This window comes from Anser anser (assembly GCF_964211835.1).
Source record: "Anser anser genome assembly, chromosome: 6".
NCBI lineage: Eukaryota > Metazoa > Chordata > Aves > Anseriformes > Anatidae > Anser > Anser anser.
The window spans coordinates 4,450,649-4,469,318 of NC_139726.1; the positions used below are offsets into that span (position 1 = coordinate 4,450,649).

The window sequence follows — 18,670 nt, forward strand, 5'->3', positions numbered from 1 at the left end:
TTTCAAAAATGAAAATCAGACACATGACTGCAAAATATGCTGAACTGTGACCCCAGTCCTGAATGACATGTAAATCATCATTAATGGAGTTTGTTTTCTACTCCTGTGAGAGCAGCATGGCCCTGGCATCCCTGGCACGGTGATGATAGAGAGCAGTGGTGGGGTACTAGCTGCTTGTCTTGATGAAGCATCGATCCACCAAGTCCCTTGATTTACAAATATTTTGTCTCGATTCTTCGAACTGAAAATCACTAAAGAAAGCCAAGTGTTGTTGATAACTTGGTCTGGAAAAGAAGGAACATGGAGGTGTTGCAGATGTACAAGTTATAATTTGAACCTAGATTTAAAGCGATGCTTATAGTCCTGCAGGTTCTTTAATCTCAATGTTTAGATAATAGAACGGGTTTGGAAATACATAACTCACGTAGGCTCAAGGATCTGGAAGGCTGCATATAGACGGTTGCAGCCAGTAATCATCAATACGCTTCTGGAAAGTAGCAAGGATTTTGTCAGAGAAGGAGATTACTTATTTTTTTTCCCCACTATTTCAGTCCCCCGCCCCATCTTTTTTTCCTAGCTTGTGGAAACTTGATAGAAGCAAGTTGATATATATTAGCTTGATAATAATGGTTGGATAATGCTGTCAGAAAATCAAGGTGGTTCTTATGGACTAAATAGTGAATAAAATCTTGGACTTTTAATACCAGGTGCTATGCAATGCAGACACATTTGGTACCTTCTTCTACAGATGTCCGTGATCTTTAAAAGATGCATTTAAGTTTGAGGTTATTTAAAGATTCCTTTTTTTTTTTTTTTTTAACTTGCCTTTTAGAATTTATTTAGCTATGCAAGATATCACCATACTCAGTATTTTTTATAATAAACATGTCTAGTCAAAGAAAGCATTAATGAAGCAATTCCCCAAATAAAACAGCCCATCATATCTGAGTTGCAGCAGAGAGAAAGTGTGGTCTTTGTAGTTTAATCAAGATCACAAGACTTGTTTTGAGCGTCTGTCATCTTTAATTTTACGGCACTTCATTTCAGAGTGGGACTGCCAGGGTCACATGCAATTAAAACACAGGCAAGATTTGTCTTGTGAAATCTTAACATAAAAAGTAATGTGTTACTCTATTTTAACTTTTCTACTGAACTCTGTGAACTCACTAATTACTTTTCCCCCTCTTGTCACCTTTTTGATACGACATGTATTTTATAGAGGAGATAGAAGTTTGGAGCTTTTTTTTTTTTATATCATGCATATGATTGAGGATAACAAAATTAAACTGGAGAAAAAAGGAAATGTATTTTTCAGAAATACATTTTTAGAAATATCTGAGCATTACTGCTTCAATTACAAAGGGACTGGAGGATCAAATTCTAGGAAATAATGATTAATCTGCTTAACTAGGGCAGGTAGAAGTGTAATAGCAGACCAGGGATTTTAGTCAGGCCAATCACACAGACTGTAGTTTATTCTCTTGAGTGGGGTGACAGGGGAAGGGTAAAGGGACTTTAATGTGGTGGGCCATGAGAAGCACTAAAAGCTGGTATCTGTGTAGCTTCTTTATAGCTTTAGCCCGGTTGTTGCATCGTAGTGATCAGTAAATTGCATGGACCCTTATTAACCTTATTGATAAGGAGCTTAGGGAAGTCCCATTCAGTCCAGAATATATTCTTCTTTTTGTTCTCCTGTCTGTCTCGGTTTGCAGTCCCAGTCTCTTTGTACAGAAATCCTTTATGCTGCACCTCAAAATTCTGTGCGAGTGCTCTGCTCATTTAAGTTGGAGCAAGGGAACTGCGGAGCAGAAAGGGTTGGAGTACACATGGGGCCACAGGCCTATTTAAATATAGCTGGGACACCTGGAGAATGTTTGAAAAATTTCTTTTAAAGAATCTTTTATATTGTTCTTCTTTCAGTGCAGCTGGGGTCTGTGGGGATCAGGGGATTATTTTTGATACCTGTCTAAAAGAGTTATGTCTACACTGATTTCCATCCCTTGCTACTAATTAACCTTATTGTATACAGGAAACAGTCTATTTAATACCTGCATTCTTTCTGTAATGCCAAGTAAAATGAAATCTAGTGTGAAATCTAGTTAGCATTTGCCTTTTTGAAGTCATTTTTGAGTTTCCAGTCCTGGTGACTGTGACCTCAAAACTGAAAGCTATAAAAATGGCCCCAAATTCAGCTCAATGGGAGATCCTTGAAGATTCCCCATTCACCTGGACTTGCACGTGTAGTAAACTGCCCATCCTGGCACTTAAACAGCGTTTTCCCAGGAACCATCTATTTCTGGGTCACTCATGGCCCTCCCTGCGAAACACATACGTTCCTGCAGTTCCTCTGAAGTAAAGGGGTCTCCTCCTTTCTGCTGAAAGATCACACTTTGACTCTTTCAGTGCACAGAGACCTATAAAAATTTAAACAGCAATGGTAAAAACTGATACATTAAGGAGAACAAGGCATGATGATTAAAAAATGTTGCCAACAAAGGTAGAGGACGGTGAAGAATAGCTAGGTGACTTGAGATGGATTTTTGCTGGAAAATGGAGGGCAAAAATGTGGGATACGGACTGTATTTTAAGTGCCTTTTAAAGCCAAAACATTGATTTTGATCATGTCTGCTTCAACATGCAGATATGGGAGTTCTTATCGTACAGTGTGGTCTTTGAAAAAAATATTCACTAAAATTAATTTTCTTATGCATTTCACCAAGAAATGTTCTTCTGGATGTTGTAAGGCTGAAGGGAACCCTATGGCCCTGCATTCGCTGTAGATCCCTAAGTACATCCCCAATTAAGTGTACACTAAAGGCAGAATTTGATTTCTTTATTTAAATTTATTTATTTTAATAGGAGATTGTTTCACTTTGTGTAAGAGGGCTCAGGTTATGTGCGTGGGTTGTTCTCTTGCGGACAGGCCATCAGCACGAGTTTTGGAGTCTTTAACAACAAAATTATGAAGAAAGGGACTTCATTTAGTACTAAATTTGCTTCATTTAGTGCAGAATGAAGATCTCAAAAACAAGGCTAGTCAAATGAAAGGACAAGAATAAATAAATAAAAACAACAAAACTTTTAAAAACTGTGTACCAATACTGACAACACAGATACTAAACAAAGGTTGGAATTGCTCATTTGAATTAAAGCTCAGTGGAAACACCAAAGGAATAGGTGTTGATATCATTGTTTATCATTGTTGATATCATTGTTTATAGTCTATTTGGGAAGAATGAGAATGTTTCTAATCCTGCTGTGGCTTGTCAGATAACTTGGCTATTGGAAGTGGTGCTTGATGGCAGAAATATAGTGTTATGGGCTCGGAGCACAGTGAGTACCTACGTGTCCCTCCCTATGGCTATGTGGCCACAGTGACAGTAGCGAGGATCCAAGATTTGTTTCAAGGAGACTGAAAGGTACCCCTGAATCTCTCTGTATATAATTAATCCTCAAGAAAAGGGAGAGATTTTTTTTTTCCCATTTTTTTCCCATTTTCTGTTTTCCTTCTATTTCCTTTATACTTATTTTGGTCAATAAAGCAACATTCATTTATGTTTTACACTATTCTTGTGAAAACACTGTTCTTGTAGTGCAGCCTTTCTGAAAACAGCAGAGAAATAATCTGGCTTAACTATAAAAGATTTTATTATTATTATTATTTTCTTCTTCTGCCTTTCCTACTAAGCTCCTCTGCAAAACAGCTAGAAATTTTCATTTTCAAAACATTAGTACAGCAAATTGCCATCTTTCTGTGCACGGCATTCTCTATGTACTCATCATCTGAATGATTCCGGATCACTCTCTGGCAGCGTGAGTCACAGCATGCCCTCATGCCTGCCTCTTTTTCAATTATATCTAAGAGGAAGACTGCTGGAGACCCATTTTTTTTCATCTTGCACAGGACCCCAAAAGTGCCAGATCTCATTTCAATATAATATTATGACAGTATGATAAAATGGATGTTAACAGGACACTGACTAATATGATCCGTGGAGAAATGATAGAACAATACCATATTGGGCAGATTGTATTACTAATGTACTTTTTATGGACACAAAATTCCTTTATAAATAGGGTCCTAAGATTTTATCCTTCTTTCTTATGATGCTAGGTGGTGTTCTAAGACATTCTGCAGCAGCACTGAAATTTTTGCATTCTTAAATGAAATACATGTATTTTATTTTATCGTAGAGCTACTTATATCACTCCCAATTTACTAATGAAACTTGGCATTCAAATGACTCATCAGCATGTAGTGCAAAGCATAAAAATAGATTAATGTAGCATACGTTTCTTTACCCATAAAAAAGCACCTTCATATAATCTCTGTGCTGTCTTATTCAACAAAAAGTATGTCATTTCCTTCCCGTAGCAGGTTGAGTTAAAAATGAGCTAAATGTGTGAGAAAGCCATTACTGCACTAATGAAAAGCTCGATACTGTTTGAATTTTTCATCATGGGATATTTGTTCTGCAGCACACAGCACTAATATTTACTGTCACTGGTACTGTATGCACGGTAATTAAGTTACAGTCATCAACGTGGTGGATGTTAAGCAAAGATGTTCCTGTGCAAGCTCGGACCTCATTCGCGGACATTTCCCATGAAACAGAGCTTCAGATGCTTGTAGGTTTGAATGATGGAGAGGTGGGAAAAGACAAAAGGTTAAAAAGATTTTGGTGTCTGATTTTACTGCAGTTGGACCTCGTGGTGGGAGCGTCCTCGCCCAGTGCAGTTACATGGTGGTCGTCTATCCAGAAGGGAGCCAGTTCAGCCAGACGCGTAGATATTAAAGTTTACCATGACTGGATTCTCTCTTTTTGTACTTAGTAATGTAATTGCTATACAGGAAGGGAGACAGTCGTCCTGGTTTCGTGCGGTCTCTACAACCACAAGACTGATAAAAGCAGCCTCAGCTCCTTACTGACTGATCCGTGACCGCGTAAGGCAAACCAACGCCACCGTGGCTGCTCTTACTCTAGCAGAGGGACTGAGGTTACAAGAAGATGTCTTGGCAAATTCATTATCCTCATTGCAAGTACGGACGGTGATCTTGTCTGCTTCTGCCGTGGTGGTAGGATGGTGCTGAGGGTGCTCTTGTTCATTCAGCCCGGAGCTCGGCAAGGGGCCAATGAACTACGCAGGGCTTCTTTATGGAAAGAGATTTCTTTCCATAAGCATAGTCTCTTCAGAGGGCACCAGAAAATCTGGAACATGCCAAATATCCAGATCGATCCAGCTTTTCCCTGCCGATTGGTCTATCCATTTTGATAGTGTCCTCTCCTCCCATGCTAGCTTTCCCCACCACTTAATGGTGCAGGCCGCATCTGGGCTGTTTTTGACACAAGTTGGACATGAGTTCCTGGAGATAATTGTCAGACACATCTGTTATTTTGTACATGTACATCTTTTATTTTGTACAGGTACATGGTATAAGTTTAAGCAAATCGGAGACCTGTTCAGAGCTATCTAAACCTCAGGAACCTCTGGCATGTTTACAGCCAGATGAATTTCTGACAAATCCCACAGCTTTTTTTTTGCCATTAGGTGGGCACAGAAAGTCCCGAGACCTGACTGTGCGGCGTCTGTCACCCCTACTACTGGAGTCAGCAAGTCCAGCAGGAGCACGTCCTAACGGCAGAAGATCTACCCCCCCACACCACATTATGCTTGGCAAGTGGCCCGAGACAGATGCACGCTTGCTCCTTAATTAGTTAGTTTTTTCCTTCCTATCCCGCAAGTTCTCCTGGTGGCTTCCACAGGAGAGTGGCTGTAGGAAAGGCAGCCTGTGACCCCGGCAGCCTCGCAAAGTGCACTTGAATTACAGCAGAAAAAGACATCCCAACCTGATATGTGAGTGATAGATTCCTTCTGCACTGGGGCATGCTTGGGGTCAAATGCTCAAAATCTTTTATGAATGAATCCCCAGCTGTACAGATAAGAAGGGATTAAAAAAGATTTTGTCCACAAGGTAAAATCTAAGGTTTGGTTGTGTAGGAAGTATTTGGGCTCTGAAGCAATTAAAGCTTTATGTGAGTCAATAGGAATCTCTGCATCCCAGAAAGACTTTTTTATGGAGTTTCTTGTAATGCCAGCCACTGCAGGGCTGCCTGAGCAGAAGGTACAGCACTCTCCCAGCTTGGCCTGCAGCCCTTTCGGCCACAGATATCAAGGTTCACCTCTCTTCCCTTCTTGTTACAAAGCAATATTTTCCTAGCATCTGACGATGATCCCAGAGAAAGATGGCATTACTTCTGAGATGCAGCCTTCATCTTTATTTGCATTTAACAAATTTCTGTAGCAGCACCAAAAACACTCTATTTTAACAGAAAAAAAAAACATAACAAAAAGGTAGTAAAAATGAACAGAAATGTTGTTCAGTGATGATATGTGTCATATGTATTGGCAGAAAATGGAAGAAATATTTTAATTTAGGATCTTTCTACTTTAAAGCACCCCATGCCCTTGATCCCTCCCAGCAATTTTTCCTAGCTTCCTTAAAGCCGTTTGGGATATTATCTGAGAACTGGATTATTGAGGACCTATACTCCAGGGAGAGTATTTCCAAGGCTGAAATACAGGAATACCCTTCCTTGAACCTAGTATCTTGTGTCCTGAGGGTCCAGACACATGCTCAGGTAGAAGGCAACTGGAGGATCAGAGTCACTTCTATCTCCTTTATCCATTACTAGGACTTCTACTTGACAGAGGAAACTGGCTTAGATTAGGGAAAAAAAAAACAGTTTGCTCTATCAGTAGCTGCTCTGTTTCTTCCAGATGGTGGAAAAAGAGGCCTTTGTCCTCCCTCTTGTCTGCTCACACCCTATTCAGCCATCACAGAGGATGAGTAACTCATAACATCTCACATCTTTTCCATCAGTGCTTGTGCTTAGTCTGTCTGAGCCACTTAAAAGCCCCAACTTTTTAATGTATTAGTTGGAGCTAATGTGCTTCCTGATGGGCTCTCAAGAACGGGAGAGCCTTTGTCCCTGTGCCGGAGGCTTTCTGAAGATGGAAGCACACACGGGGCAGGAAAACGCACACCCAGAAAGCTCACCAGGTCCTAGTTCGATTTCTCGTGTTTTGGGGAGGGTGTTCAGTTGTCCAGCCAGGGAGATGTTTTGATTTCAAAAAACATTCTTTTCTTCCCCTTGTTTTGGGAAATGAGAAAAATATATAAAAGCATGTTATTAATAAAACATCTATTATGCCCATGGGACAGAGGTCCTTCCGTGTTGTTTAGATGGCATGTTTGTTGTTGACGTCTCTCTTTTCTCTGAGTATGCACAGAACCCTGAAATCCTTTTACATTTTTAATAAGATTATTTCTTTTTCTTTTTTTTCAATCTGGTGCAAGAAAACCACATCTGCAATATGCATACTACTCTCTAAAACTGCAGCATCAGAGGGAAAGCATTGACAGTGTTTTGGCTATCTGCGGTTCAAGGCGGTGACGTGAGAAAGAATGATACCAGCGTCCTTGAGAAGGTGCTTGTGTTTTGCACCTCAGGACATGTTTAAGGTACCTGAGTTTCAGCTCTCACATTTGAGGTGAAGCATGTCAAAAGCACAAGATTTGGAATTTGGTTTGCTTTCCAACAAACAGTACTTGGGAAACCTGCATCAGCCAATGTTGTTGTGTTGCTTTGTCTGAACTTGAGCGTCTTATGGGGTCAGGCAATGATCAGCCCGATGTTCCTGCAACACTGCATGTCCTGGGTGGTAAAAGGGGTTAGATGTGGGTTGGATCAGGGATTAGAAGATAGGCTTTTGTCGTCTGAACAGCCAGGAAATTGCCGTTAGCCATCAGCCTGACAGAGCCACGTCTATCAGGAAGAGGGCTACAGTGCACACACGCGGGTGTTTTTGCTGGGGTAGGTGTATACACTGGGCATACCCAAGGCATATGCAGAGCATGTGGCATACTTTTTGTCATTGCTATTATTACACATACAGATATGCTATTATCATCCCCGTGGGAAGGCTGTGGCCTCCCTCAGCTGCTCCTGCTCCTGGTGTTTTTGGTCAGAGCACAAGACCTGCTGCTGGGCAGTCTCTTTTTTCTGCCTTCCCTCTTCCTGACCCTCAGGGCTAGTAATGCTCCTGACTGGGACTCCAACCAGTGCAAGGTGAGATAGCCACCAAGGAGGAACCAGCAGCACCGAAATGTTGTATGGATGGACCAGAATAACACTTAGGTCCCCAAATTCCCTTGTGAATCTGGTCCATTGGGAGTGTTAAGGACAATGCAGTTCTTCAGTGCAGAGGAGCAATCAAATACAAACAAGCAGCTTGATTCTTTAATGGGCTGAAAAGAGATCAATAAGGAAAATATTAAGGATCCTTGGATCCTTTCACCTTGAATATTTATTTTTTTGTTGTTGTTTTGTTTTGTTTCAAAAGGGCAGAATAGATACACAGAGCATCCAGTGAAAGACAAAGCAAGTTATAAGAGGTGTGGCAGATCTTCCATGCAAGGGAAGCTTAAATTGATTAAGAGACAAATGAGAGGTGATATGTTAGTGGTATATAGGATAGTGAATTGCCAGAAGAGGTCAGTCAGACGATCCTATTTAGCCTTTCCCATAAATCAAGAGCAAGTGGAGTGCCATACAATAATGCTAAAAGCTAATGAATTTAAAAGTGATACAAGTAAAATATTTTCTTACATGGTGCATAATTAACCTGGGAAATTCATCAGATACCATTAAGACAAAGAGCCTAGCAGGACTGAAAATGGATAATAAGTGACAGAAACTACATAAAGATAGAAACGTATACAGGGAGTTTAGACATTTACTTAAAACCATTTGCTGCCTGGGGCTGCAAAAAAACATCCCCTGTGGGAAAGCAAGGTGTAATGATTGGACTCCTTGCATCTATTTCACTGCAGTGGGCAGGCTGGAGCTGAGTACTGGGCTGGTGAACTGCTTTCGATATGGTCAATATGATCACTTGTGTTTTCCAGAGCAGAGGGCACACCTCCACCTACCCCAAAGGGCAACCAGAAAATGTCCAAAAAGCTTCTGAGCTTCTGAAAAAGCTTCTGAGCTTTGAGCCAATATAGAAGTCATGGGTGGGGAGGTGGCCATGTGTCTGGGAGATAAAAGGAGTGGCTAAGAGACTTATGGATGGGAGCTGAGCATGGGAATTGTGTTTTGACGCAGGCGAAGGAGAATCATGTGAAATTTATGAGTCTGCCTTTTATTAACTGAAATGTGCTCTAAAATGGTGGTGTTTTGTGGGTAATTAATTGGCGTGCATTCTGAACTTGCAGTGTTTTATGGTCCCTCTTAAACTTATTAAACAAAGCTGTCAGCTTCTACTGGAGGTGTAAGATACTGCCCCAGGTTTTACAGCATGCGTGTAGCTTTTTGGAGGTGCACGGCCAGGCTGCTCTGCAATGTGGCAATGGGTTCCTGCACTTCTGAAGCATCTCTGAGGGTTTAAGGGTAAGAGCTGAGTGCTTGCAACAACCCCAGTGCAGTACTATGCGGGTGAATGAAGAGGAAGCAAGGGGGTAAAATATAAAAATTCTGGAAAAAAAAAAAAAAGAAAAAGAAAAAAGAAAAAAAGAAGAAGAGAATGTGGCTGAATAAAATGAGAACTAAACCACAGTGTTCTCCCTTGGCATGGCTGGCTCTGTGCCTCAGTTTCTCACACGACCAGTAGTGGTACTGGATCCTTAGTTCTCTTGTCTTGAGTTTTGGGAGCTCTGGTCTTTTTAACTCCAATATATACTTTACAAAACTGATGTGAAAACTCGTGTTTTCTATGTAATATACAATTGTATCTTTCTAACAGGGATCCTCATCCTTCGTAAGGATAAGGAAAAACAGTGAATTAATTCATGTAGTTTTTCAGGTACTTTTGGATATATGCAGCTGTTGAGTGTAAAAATAACCTGTGGTATATTATTATTGTTATATATATAATTGGCACAAGGATGTGATTGCTGTTTTGATAGCATCCTGTAAGCATTCCCTTGGTGAAGCCTGCTGACTATCAGGGGCTCCACAGCTCAAGCAGCAAAGGGTTTGTTTGCTCCTGTCCTCAGCAGACCACTTGCTGGAGATGTTTCTCTTGTGTTGCCCTTGCTCTTTAGGGAAGGCTTTTCTCTGTTGTCTGAAATGAGTGCTAGGGAAGGTTCTTCTGTTCTGCAAAACAAGCGTTGCCCTGGGTCCCATTTTTGCATCCTGCAAAAATCAGAATTTGTTATTGAGACCTGCATCCACGATTACGCTCAGCTTCCCTGTGCTCCATGTTTCCTTTATGAAGCAGGAATGCAGTGCACAGGAACCTGCTGTGCAGTGATAATATGTGTGTTCCCCGAGGCTTGTCTTTCAGCCTCTGCTGAGAATTAACCATGTAAAATCTATGTATTGCCTGATTACAGTGGTGGGTGATTGTGGTCCCAACTTCTTGCTTTCTTCCAAACTCTGCCCATGGTCCATATACTCTGTAGTAATTGATTAGCTGAACTCCTTGAGTGCCTTAGGTTGGATTGCAGTCTTTGGCTCCGTTGCAACATGAGCTGCTTACAGAATCAGACTGAGTGGTACCTGCACTGTAGCTGGCCTAGCAGAGAATTAAAGAGCTATTAAGATATATATTGCTCTGTGCGTGTGTATATATATATATATTTACACACATATATATGTAAATAAAAAGAGAGATGGAAATGTGTTCAGGGCAGTTTACATGTCTTCTAGCTCAGCAAGATCAGTCTGTCTCATTCTGTTTCTCGGAAATTCTGTTTTTCAGTTGAATTTCTTGAGTAAAAACCGACAATTTTCTTGTAAAAGCATAAACTTCAGTTAGTTTTTTTTTTTTTCCAAACGTGAAATACTCATTTTAGTTCCATTACAGATCTCCTTCCAATGTCTTCTTTTACTGCAGAAATCCCAGTAATTAGGACAGCTGCCTTTTCACACCAGTTTGAGTAAAAGCTGATTTTTATAGGGAGAAGATGCAGATAAACACAGGGATTCTTGGACAAATAACTCTGCTGCATTATCAGCCTTCATTTTTCTGATCGTTTGCTAGTAATAGTGACAGCTCGTTGCTTAAGTTATTTGAGATTTTTCTCAAACTGAAGCCTACACCTGAAGAAAAGGTCTTCTGCAAGTCTAATTTTGGCACACTAAGGACTTTGAGCAAAAGTTTTACCAATTCGTAGCAAATATTGTTATAAGCACTACCTGCAGGAGCAATGCAGGCCCGGTGTGATACAGGCCCAATGATTTGCTCACGCTGGATGGAGGCCGGACTTGGTCACTTTGGGGTTTTGGAAATGGATGTGTCCAGCCGCTTTCTGGCCCTGGGGGCTGATGTCCAGAGCCGTGGGGCTGGATTTTTGACTTTGACTAACAGCGAAGGCAGTAATTTCCCCCCCTGTGTTCAGGTAGATATTCTGGACAGTGAAAATCTGGGCTCTTGGGGACACGAGCGTGTTGATGGCAAGGCGTGGTTGGTCTTTTCTGTTGTTTGGACAGGAAAAAGGATAGACATCTGCTGCACACCCCAGACATGTAGGCTTCTCTGGTGAGACCCACTTGTGTCCTCGCAGAATCGGCTACCCACATATCAGACTTCTATCTTTAACAAAGCATTGAATAGAGAAGTCACCACATTTGTGCAGAACTCACGTAGGCACCCTTTAAAACAGAAGAAAGACTTGTATGTCTAAAAGTTTGCTTGTATTTCTTTTTTTTAAATCTCAACCAAACCAGTTGATCTTATAAAAAGATACAGCCTCATTTCATAAGCCTTTTCTTGCTTATAAAAACAAGAGGAGTCTCCATGCTCCAAAGAAAGCTTAAAGGAAGATTAATTAATTAATTAAGAATCTTTTCTTCTGAGTGCAACAGGATCCAAGTAACAAGTGAACTTTTCATTTCCAGTAATAGCAGAAATTACTTCAATAGCATGATTGTGAGCACCCGTGGGGCCATAATGTGAATGGTCTTTATTAAGGAATAGACTGAACTTCTGACTATCTTTCTTCTAGTCATTTCCACAGGCTATAAACAGCGCCTGGTTTGTTGCTATTAAAAGAGTCTAAAGACGACGATACTGAAAAGCATTACTGTTTAAGTACTCATGGCTTGACATGAACATGAAAAATATTTTCTTGAAAGTGAAGTGAATTTGGGTTCTTCAGAATGTTAGGGTTTCATTAGGAAGCGGTTATGTTGAATACTTGTGATATAGTGGGATAGTATTTTGTTTTTATGTTTTTCATTTTAATTGCTGGTCATTACCCCTCTGTTTCGCTTGATTTTTTTGGACATTCCAGTCCATGGGAGGTCAGAAAATATCATGGAGCCAGTGGGTTCAAACGCTTTTTATGTTTCCTTGGTGGTATTTTCTGCCCATTTTAGTACCTGATGAAAGAGCCTGGTCTTGGTTAATGATCAAGCCTCATTATGTATTTTTTCCATAAATGACTGCTCTGAGGAGCAACCTTTCCTGAATAACACGGTATTTTGTAAAATGATGCTAAGTAAAACTGGAGTAATCCATGATCTGCTGAGGTGATATTGAAGACATATCTCTTGTGCACAGCAGACCTATGCATTAATCCTATGTTTTGGGGTCTTTAATTGCTTTAAATATTTGCTTCTAGATCTGTGTTTCACACATCTTATTTACATGGTTTATTTTTCATTTTGTGAACAAATCGATAACCAGACAGACTCTTTACCACACTGGATTAGTTTTATTTATTCTCTTTGAACTTGATTAAAAAGCTGTCAAACATAAGTCTACATTTTATCAGCAGAATACTTTTACAAAACAGGGTAGGAGATGTGTATAGCTGGAAACATACATTTCAAAATGAAACAATATTTGATATATTCTAGACAGTTACCCTTTTGTTTATCCATGACAACTGAAACTAACCATCAAATGCATAAATTGATTCAAGTCTAGCCAAGTAATCCTAAGGGCATATGAAAAGGCTTTTTTTAAAGTTCTTTCTAGATGAATTTAATGTAGTTCACCAATAAAGCATCCTCAGGAGCACAATACAAATGCTACAGAACATGAGATAGCTGGGGAAAGCGGGCAGATGTACAGTGTGATGAAGAATCAAAATGGATGTTACATTAAAATGAGCAGTCATGCAATGTCTTCATTTCATGTACTGCATTTAAGTAAAAACGCCAAAGTTCCAATTTTTTTTCTTTTTTTTTTTTTTTTAGGCACTGTTATGCAAATAGTGAGAGACTTGTTTTTTTTTCTTCCTTTCTTTTTCTTTTTTTTTTTTTCATAATTTGTTTAAATGTATTAAATGCATTCCTTTTTAGAACTCCTGGAGTAGGGGAATTGTTTACGTATCATGTCTTTAACTTTCAATACATATCAAAGAGAAAGGTAAATTATACTTGGATTACCTAGATAAAATGTGGTATCTGTTTTAATTTGTTGTTTTTTATTCCATTTTCCACCAGTCTCCTCAATTACCATTTGTCTTTCTGTGCCATTGCATATGTTGGTAAACAGCATTTTCTATGGTCCGTGGCCATATGCTGTATGCTCAGCTTGCAAAAAAAATGACACTTGGAGTGCTAGCATAATGAAACTCTCAAAGGGTTAATGCAGAATACATATAGGCAAATGTTGACAATATTTTTTATTCCAATGTTTGAAAATTAAACACAAAATCATCATTAAGTTTTCACAAAATGAGGCATCTGTCACTTGAAAGAAAAAGAAATATTTCAGAAATATGTTTACAGAAATGTAAAAATATTAGACATCAAGACAGATGTGAACGTTTTCAATAACAGGCCCTGTCTGTCAGTCTTCCTCAGAGACGAAGATCTTGCTGTACTCACTCAACATAAGTTCAACTATCTGGTTTTGGTACAGCATGTGGACTGCCATGTTCCCTGTCTCCTTTTCAGGTCTAAGGAGTGTTGGTCCAAACACAATTCCTAAGCTTTGTGTTGACATAAGATTCACGGATTCCTTGGCTGCTATCCTGTTGACGAAAGGAAAGAATTGGTTAAAAAAGAGGGATGTCAAAGGAGTCGCTATTGCATTAGAACTATACAGAGGCACTTTCCGTTTTTTATTTTTTTTTTACTGATTCTCCTACCATGGATGTTTGGTTGGTTGAGTTAGCAGAAAGGAAGAAAAGAGGGAGGGAAGGGATGACTTCTGCCAGCCTGATGAGCAATGAAAGGAGATGGAGGTCTAAAGCCCAGCCTACAATTCATTTATATCGGGGTACTGTTGGCTGCTGCTTTCTGGTGACTGACCATTAGTTCATGTGTGTGCTGTAAGGGAATAATTTCTGACCTCATACATTTAAATACCGAAAATAGGGAGTGCCCTATATGTTAATCAATACACTGAATCAAGCACTGTTGATGCTAACAGTTTTGGTGGCTTCAGGGAGAAGCCTCCCTGCTTCTTGTAGCATGGTCTCCTGCACTGAAAGAGTTGGGTAAATATAAAAGGGCCCTTAATATAAAGCTCACATGAAACACATTCCTTCTGCTAATTTAAATCCAATAAAGTTAGTATGCTCTGAAATGGATTGTGAAATTTATATAACTAAAGACTTTTGCATGCCTTATCCTGACACAAAGTTTCTTAAGAGACACTGAGACCACATACCTTAATGGGATGACTTAGAAAATAATGGTAAGGATTATAACCTTTGATATCTTTATTACCCACAAATTATGAGAGGGGGACCATTATTATTAAAAGTTGATCTTTTGTCTGTATTAAGACTTAATATTCTCGTGGAAATGACATTAAGGATTGAGAAGTCTGGTCTAAGAACAATATAGGTTTAACGGATGGAGTTTAGGTAGGCAGTTTCGCATAAATCTCTGCGGCGCTGAGTATGAACTAAGTAGAAATCCATTTCCTTCCACCCTCCAGAATATATAAAATATCCTAGGCTGGAAAGACTAGTAAATGAAGATACGTATTTTGCAAATAAATTACACAGCTTTACAAGGATTGTGAACTAAATGTAACTTTAATACATAAATGTTTGAATTTATGGCTGCTTCCCTAACAGGTTAGTTTTAACTCAGATATTTCAAGAGTACAGTTGAAGCCAAGTCCTGCTTTCCACCTTCTCTCCCTATTTGTCACTCATTCACCTTTTTAAAGTCCAGAAAGCAATTTAAGAATCATCATAGCTGTCTCTGTTTTGCTATACCTATTACTGAATTGACAGCAATCTTAACTATAAGTGAAAGAAACTTCATAAGGCTTGGGTTCAGGCACTTAAAAAAAGGTTTCTTTCATGTTCGTGGGCGTTCGTTGCACAGCAAAGAGTATCTTCTTGTGGATTTCTGCCAATCTTGTCATTTACCACATTCCTTGAACATTGATGCTCATGGATTTTTCCATATTTAAATAGGAAACATTACTGAGTTCTGCCTCATGCTTGTAACCGTGGTGTCCATTGCACAAAACACTCTCCATATGGCACTAATCAGATTGGCTTAATTATTTGTTTCTTAAAATATAGCATCTTTACTATAAATTAAAAAATAATTATGTTTCCTCTGTGGTAAGATTAACATATCATCACTTAGGAATCCAGAAAGTCTCAAAAGTTAGTAGTTTTGTTGCCAAATGACTGTGTGGGCTTCTGATGGACGTCACACATATTTATCACAATTAAAAAAGTTTGTCACAGGGATGACAGGGTTATTTTCCTCAATGCTACTTATGCAGAAGGACATACATGGAGTTTGAGGTGTCCTCGTGAGAAGGACTTGTTTTTGTTGAGCTTGTTACATGCTAGAAGTTGGAAACCTTATAAAATATTTGCAGGCGACGTTGGGCATAGGTAGAGATGTTAGTTCACCAGGGAAAAAATCCTATTCAGCAGCTCTATGGTTTTGCAGTGAGGTGGTGTTGACAACGGACAGCATCAATGAAGCTGGATCAGAAAGACTTTGCAGGGAGCAGGAGGCCATGGATCATGGATGAGCAGAATCAGGGTAAAGAATGGTGGTGGTGGGATGGGAAAAGGGCTTGATAAAATGAAAGGAGAGGAAGGATCTGATTACGTTCTTCTGTAAAATTTGGAGCAAGATCATAGCATCACCTAGGTTGGAAAAGACCTTCCAAATCATCAAGTCCAACCATCAACATGTTATTTCTGATGTGGACATAGAAAATAGAAGATGAATAGCCAATCCCTCTGCCCTTCCCTGCCACCTTCTGAAGCAGAATAATTCCCTTTGCTTTCCCTGGAGATGCAGTCCTGCACACAAAGACCTGTTTGAGTGGAGATGGTCTGCAATCACTCAGCTCTCAGGAGGTGAGGGTATGGCATGAAGCATGATGTTCATGGTGTGCATTGGCGATGGAGAGGAACCTGTTGTGGTGCACTGACATGGAGCATGGCACTGAAAAAATCCACACTTACAGGGAGGCAGTAAGTCTAACATTAGTTTAATAATTATTATATGGACAAAATCTATTGAAAATTCTTCAGGTTTTCTATCTATTCTTGCAGTTGTACTTGTTTTGATGACCATAACAACAAAAAATTCTAAGCCAAGGAAACAGAATTACTTTTCAGGAAAGTCTTAGTAGTTAAATGATTTGTGGCAAAATACAGCTACTGAAGGGAAAGAAAGAAGGAATTCAATCCAGCCTGAAGAAAATAATTACGACTTTGGGACCTTATGCCATTTTAAATTACAAATATTTACCAGTGAAATTGCATAACTGATTTTTTTTCATCTGTCCACACAAGGAAAAAAGTCAAAGCAAAACAAAAACAAATATACACAATTTAAGCTGTTACTGTAGCTGCTAAGTGAAACTCAGTTGTTAAAAGGGAAAAACCTTAAAAAATGGGCAAGAATTTCTTTTTCTGGCACAAAAAAGAACAGTAAGAGTAACACACCGCTTAGAACATAAAAAGGGAAAGGAAATGCCAGAGCTACGTTTTGTCAAGCCTAACTGAAAGGAGCAATGATCTATCAATTTAAGATTATTGTAGAAACAATCTGTAATCCAGGCCTACAGATGTTGGACCCACATCAAGAAAATGCTGGGCATTATGGTGTGCAAGATTTTTTTCCCCAAAAATAAACAAACCAAATTGCTAAATTCAAGAATGGTGTAAGTCCTTAAAGATCACAAGTCAGGAGATATACAGAAAATACAGGTCTCATTATTAATAGTAATGAAATTAATGATTTATTAAAACAGCAGAAGTGTCTGATAGAAGGGCTCTAGTATCAATGGCAGATATATAAGCAAAAATACTTTATGCTTTGGCTGTTGCTAAGGCAACTGTAAGCTGGAGAGCGTGCAACCGAGAGCAGGGCAACCCCGCAGCTGAGAGGGTCATGGTATGGTGAGTTTGGCTCTCCGGTTTCATTAAACCTACACTTTTCAAACTCTCTAAATAAAATCATTATTAATTTTGACATTCGGAAAGCACACAGGATTCTTACTTCAAACATACTAGGTGTTATGAAATGTTCTTCAACCATTTCTCTTCTGTAGAAACTACTGAAGAGAGGAAAGCATGTCAGTGGTGGCTCTGATTCCTCACCATTTTAATGTTCCTACTGCACATATATAAAATAGATAACTCGGTGTCTTTAGGGAGGAAAACCCCAATTCAAATGGAACTGTCTTACTGTAAGCTGGAGAGTGTTTGAGGACAGAGCTGTCCTTTGCCAGATGAGAGGAGAAGCGTTCCCTCCTACCTTCTTAGCCTTTTCCAGCTCACGAGGATTTGTTTGCTTAATGTTTGGGGCATTTCTACCCTTAGCAGAAACATTTTTAGACATGCATAGTACTCTTGTACTCTTTAACTGCTCTAAATTATGTTCAAGGGTAACTTTTAAATAAGACGATCATGATGCTCTTCCATGAACTAGAAATATTGCCTACGACTGAAGAGCAACACACTACAAAATGAGGGGATCAGAAAAGTAGGAAAGGATCATCTGGTAAAATACTGTGGACCAGAATGGCAGTGTACGAAATGCAGTCCTCTGGAGTCAGCAGAGAACCAAGAGATAAAAGTAGGTTTTCATCTTATCGGAACTTTGACCACCAGCATTCTGCACCACATTTGGTTTAACTAGAGAAATCACTGTCGTGAGAGAACAAAACCAAGATCTAAACAGAGGCCAAGAAAGATTAAAGATACATGGGGATAAAGAACACTCCCCAGAAAGGAGAAGCTACGTATTTGTGACATCCATCTTCTTGGCATAGCAAATAACCCCACAGAATACGGACAGACTGCCGTAGTGCTAGGAACCAGTGTCACAGCTCACCCAGGTGGAGAGTTGGGCTGGTTTGAGACATAAATTCCTGTGCCCTGCCTCAGTGGGCCAAAGTCTGCGTGTTCCATTGATTCTCTCTACCAATAATTATCCTCAAATTAGCTAATACCCATTTCCTATAGATAGTCAGTGGTAAGCAGATGTAATGTTTCAGCTTCAGGACTCTGCCTGGGGATGGCTCAGCTGCCTTCTTGGCTGAGTTTACTCACCTTGAATATAGCTCTTCTAACAGATCTTTTCACTGCACTGCTACTTTATGTGGTAGCTTTCTGACTTTTGCAGAGCTCCTGATCAATTTGAACATGCTAAAATATGACTCTTATGATGAACAACGTTTAGCTCAACATTTTATGCTCCTCTCCTTC

General features: G+C 39.6%; 2 protein-coding genes across 7 annotated transcripts in view; one reads left to right on the forward strand and one right to left on the reverse strand.

Annotated features, from left to right (window-relative positions):
* The window catches only part of GTDC1 (glycosyltransferase like domain containing 1), a 290,802-nt gene that overhangs the window by 262,543 nt on the left and 9,589 nt on the right, over positions 1–18,670 (forward strand). The window lies entirely within an intron of this gene.
* The window catches only part of ARHGAP15 (Rho GTPase activating protein 15), a 332,393-nt gene continuing 326,430 nt past the window's right edge, over positions 12,708–18,670 (reverse strand). For all 5 annotated transcript variants that reach the window (XM_083841824.1, XM_083841823.1, XM_083841826.1 and 2 more), the window contains one exon: positions 12,708–13,993. In XM_083841824.1, the coding sequence (XP_083697950.1) occupies positions 13,810–13,993 (184 nt within the window). In that variant the 3' untranslated portion in view covers positions 12,708–13,809. The remainder of the gene's footprint in view (positions 13,994–18,670) is intronic.